The following is a 2385-nucleotide window of genomic DNA, read 5'->3' as shown; positions in this document are numbered from 1 at the left end:
AGTAAAGATGGTTAAAAAAAAAAAACAAAAACAAAAAACAAAGACAAATTTGAATTAGCTTTGACACAAAATATTAATTTAATGAATCAGTATTTTTGGAAATGAATACATTAACCAATAACTATAAAATGCTTAAAGCAATATCTGGTCAATATTAACTGTGGAATAAATTATTATGAATTATTTCTAATAAAAAAAGATTCAATCACTTCCTGGTTGAATATATTGATCATGATAATAATCTATATTTTAATTTAAATATTTAAAGCAATCCCAATTAAAGTGCTAGCAAAATAAATATAGAGATTGATTCAGGAATAGTATAACTAAATGGAAAAATAAGTAAAGAATATTGCAACAAACGGTTGAAAGTAGGAATGTGAGGTAACTCACCCATCAGATTTTAATGTACATGTCAAGGCAAGAATTATCAAATGACCTCATACAGTTTTTTGTTTTTCTAATTACACAAGCAATTCACATTCATTGTAGAAAATCTGGAAATTATTAATACATATAAACACAAAGAAAAAAATTTTAACCACTTGCAAACCCATCATTTAGAGGTAAACACTGTCAGTGCTTCTGTATGATTCCCTTCAGCCTTTCTGTATTTTCTGTTGTGAATATACCTTGCATTCCATTCCTGGAATTAACCCTACTTAATCATGGTATAAGTATTCTCTAAATACAACCTTGGGTTTGACTTACTAACATTTCTTTCAGAATTTTTATAGCTGTGTTCATATTAAGATTGGTTTGTAATTCTCTTTTGAATCATCTTTTCAGTTTTTGTGGGTTTTGTTTCTTTTGATTGTAATCAGTTATTCTAGCATCCTAACTGTGACACTTTCTATTCTTTGCTACGTTCCAGGATAGTTTAAATGTAACAGGATTTGTCTGTTCTTTGGAGGTTCAAAAGTGCTTACCTATGAAATGGACTGGGATCAGCATCTTTTTTTTTTTACCAATTTTTTTTCAGGCTAGTTCATTGACAAACTTTTCAATTTATTGCTTGTTAGTCACCTATTAAATCAACTTTCATAATTTCTCTTTTTCTAGAAAAATCTTTACTTTCTAGAAAATTATTAAGCTTATTAGCTTACTTATTAAGCTTATTTACATAAAAATGTAGTATAATTTTAAAATGCTTGAGCTCTTTATTTAAATGCTATGTCCATTCCTAAAATCACATGTTCATCTTTTCAAAGAGCCAAAGCCTGAGTTTATTAATTCTCATTTGTCAATTATTACTTTTATTTTTAATGATTCCTTCATTTACTCTCCTTTGGTTTAGGTTTATTCTTTTCTAGATTGAGTTAACTATTTCGTTTATTTTCATTTTTCCATTACACAATTCAAGCATTGAGGCTATAATGTGGCAGAATTCTGTAAGTTTTTACATATAATATTTTAATTTCAAAAAGTTTATAGAGATTTTAATAATATTCCAAACCTCGTAAAGTTCTTTCATTGCCGCAAGCTTAGACTCAAACTTCTCCAGACTCCAGACAGTTGAGACCCCTAGTTGCAGGTTACGAACCTGAATACAAGCGTCAGAACTACTTCCTTTGTCTGATACAACATGTCTGAAAGAAAAACCAAAGAAAAAAAATGCTTCTCCTAAAACATACATAACCTAGAGTTTTCCGAATCAGAATGACTCCCATAAAAATTCAGACCACTGATTAAATCTCTCCATAGTTAAGTATTTTTGTTATACTAATAATCATGTCTAGTATATACTATATTAAAATAACTTCTTATATAATAATTTCTTAAAAGTTCTAATATTGTATATTCCTTTTAAAATGTGGAATACTTATAAATTCTCAACTCAAAAGAAAATTAGTGAATTCCTAAAACATCTAAAATTACTCTGTTTATAAAATATACGAGTATGTTAATTGCTGAAAGCCTTTCTCACTCCAGAGAGAGCTCTGAGAGGGGAATCTGGAAGTACCCCTGGGGATTATGACACCCGCTTGCTCCTGGACACGCATGTAGGATACCCTGTCCTTAGAGAAACTAAAACAGAAAAAAATCACATGAAGCGTGAAGCGTGACTAGTTTAAAACAACGAATTACTTTACAAATAAGATAATCACTCACCTGCCGAAAACATAATTCTTTTTTAACTTGTTGCTGATGGTATTGGCTTCCTGAATCATCACGGAGAGTTTCATGGAGCTCCAACTGGGCTGAACTAGCAGAGAGCACACGGAGAAGATTCAGAACACGTATGTGAGCGCTAACACACCACCAGGCACAACATTTCCTGAAAAACAACTGACTTCAGGGCTTCCCTGGTGGCGCAGTGGTTGAGAGTCCGCCTGCCGATGCAGGGGACACGGGTTCGTGCCCCGGTCCGGGAGGATCCCACGT

The 2385-nt window shown here is 31.9% G+C and overlaps 1 protein-coding gene across 1 annotated transcript in view; it reads right to left on the bottom strand.

The window, feature by feature from the left end:
* The window catches only part of KIF14 (kinesin family member 14), a 56695-nt gene that overhangs the window by 18599 nt on the left and 35711 nt on the right, over positions 1 to 2385 (bottom strand). The window contains exons 20-21 of the mRNA XM_024130613.2: positions 2113 to 2206; positions 1457 to 1589 (exon numbers count right to left, since the gene is read on the bottom strand). Of these exons, the coding sequence (XP_023986381.1) occupies positions 1457 to 1589; positions 2113 to 2206 (227 nt within the window). The remainder of the gene's footprint in view (positions 1 to 1456; positions 1590 to 2112; positions 2207 to 2385) is intronic.

The sequence above is a fragment of the Physeter macrocephalus genome, chromosome 4, assembly GCF_002837175.3.
Source record: "Physeter macrocephalus isolate SW-GA chromosome 4, ASM283717v5, whole genome shotgun sequence".
NCBI lineage: Eukaryota > Metazoa > Chordata > Mammalia > Artiodactyla > Physeteridae > Physeter > Physeter macrocephalus.
This window is presented reverse-complemented; position numbering and strand designations above follow the sequence as displayed.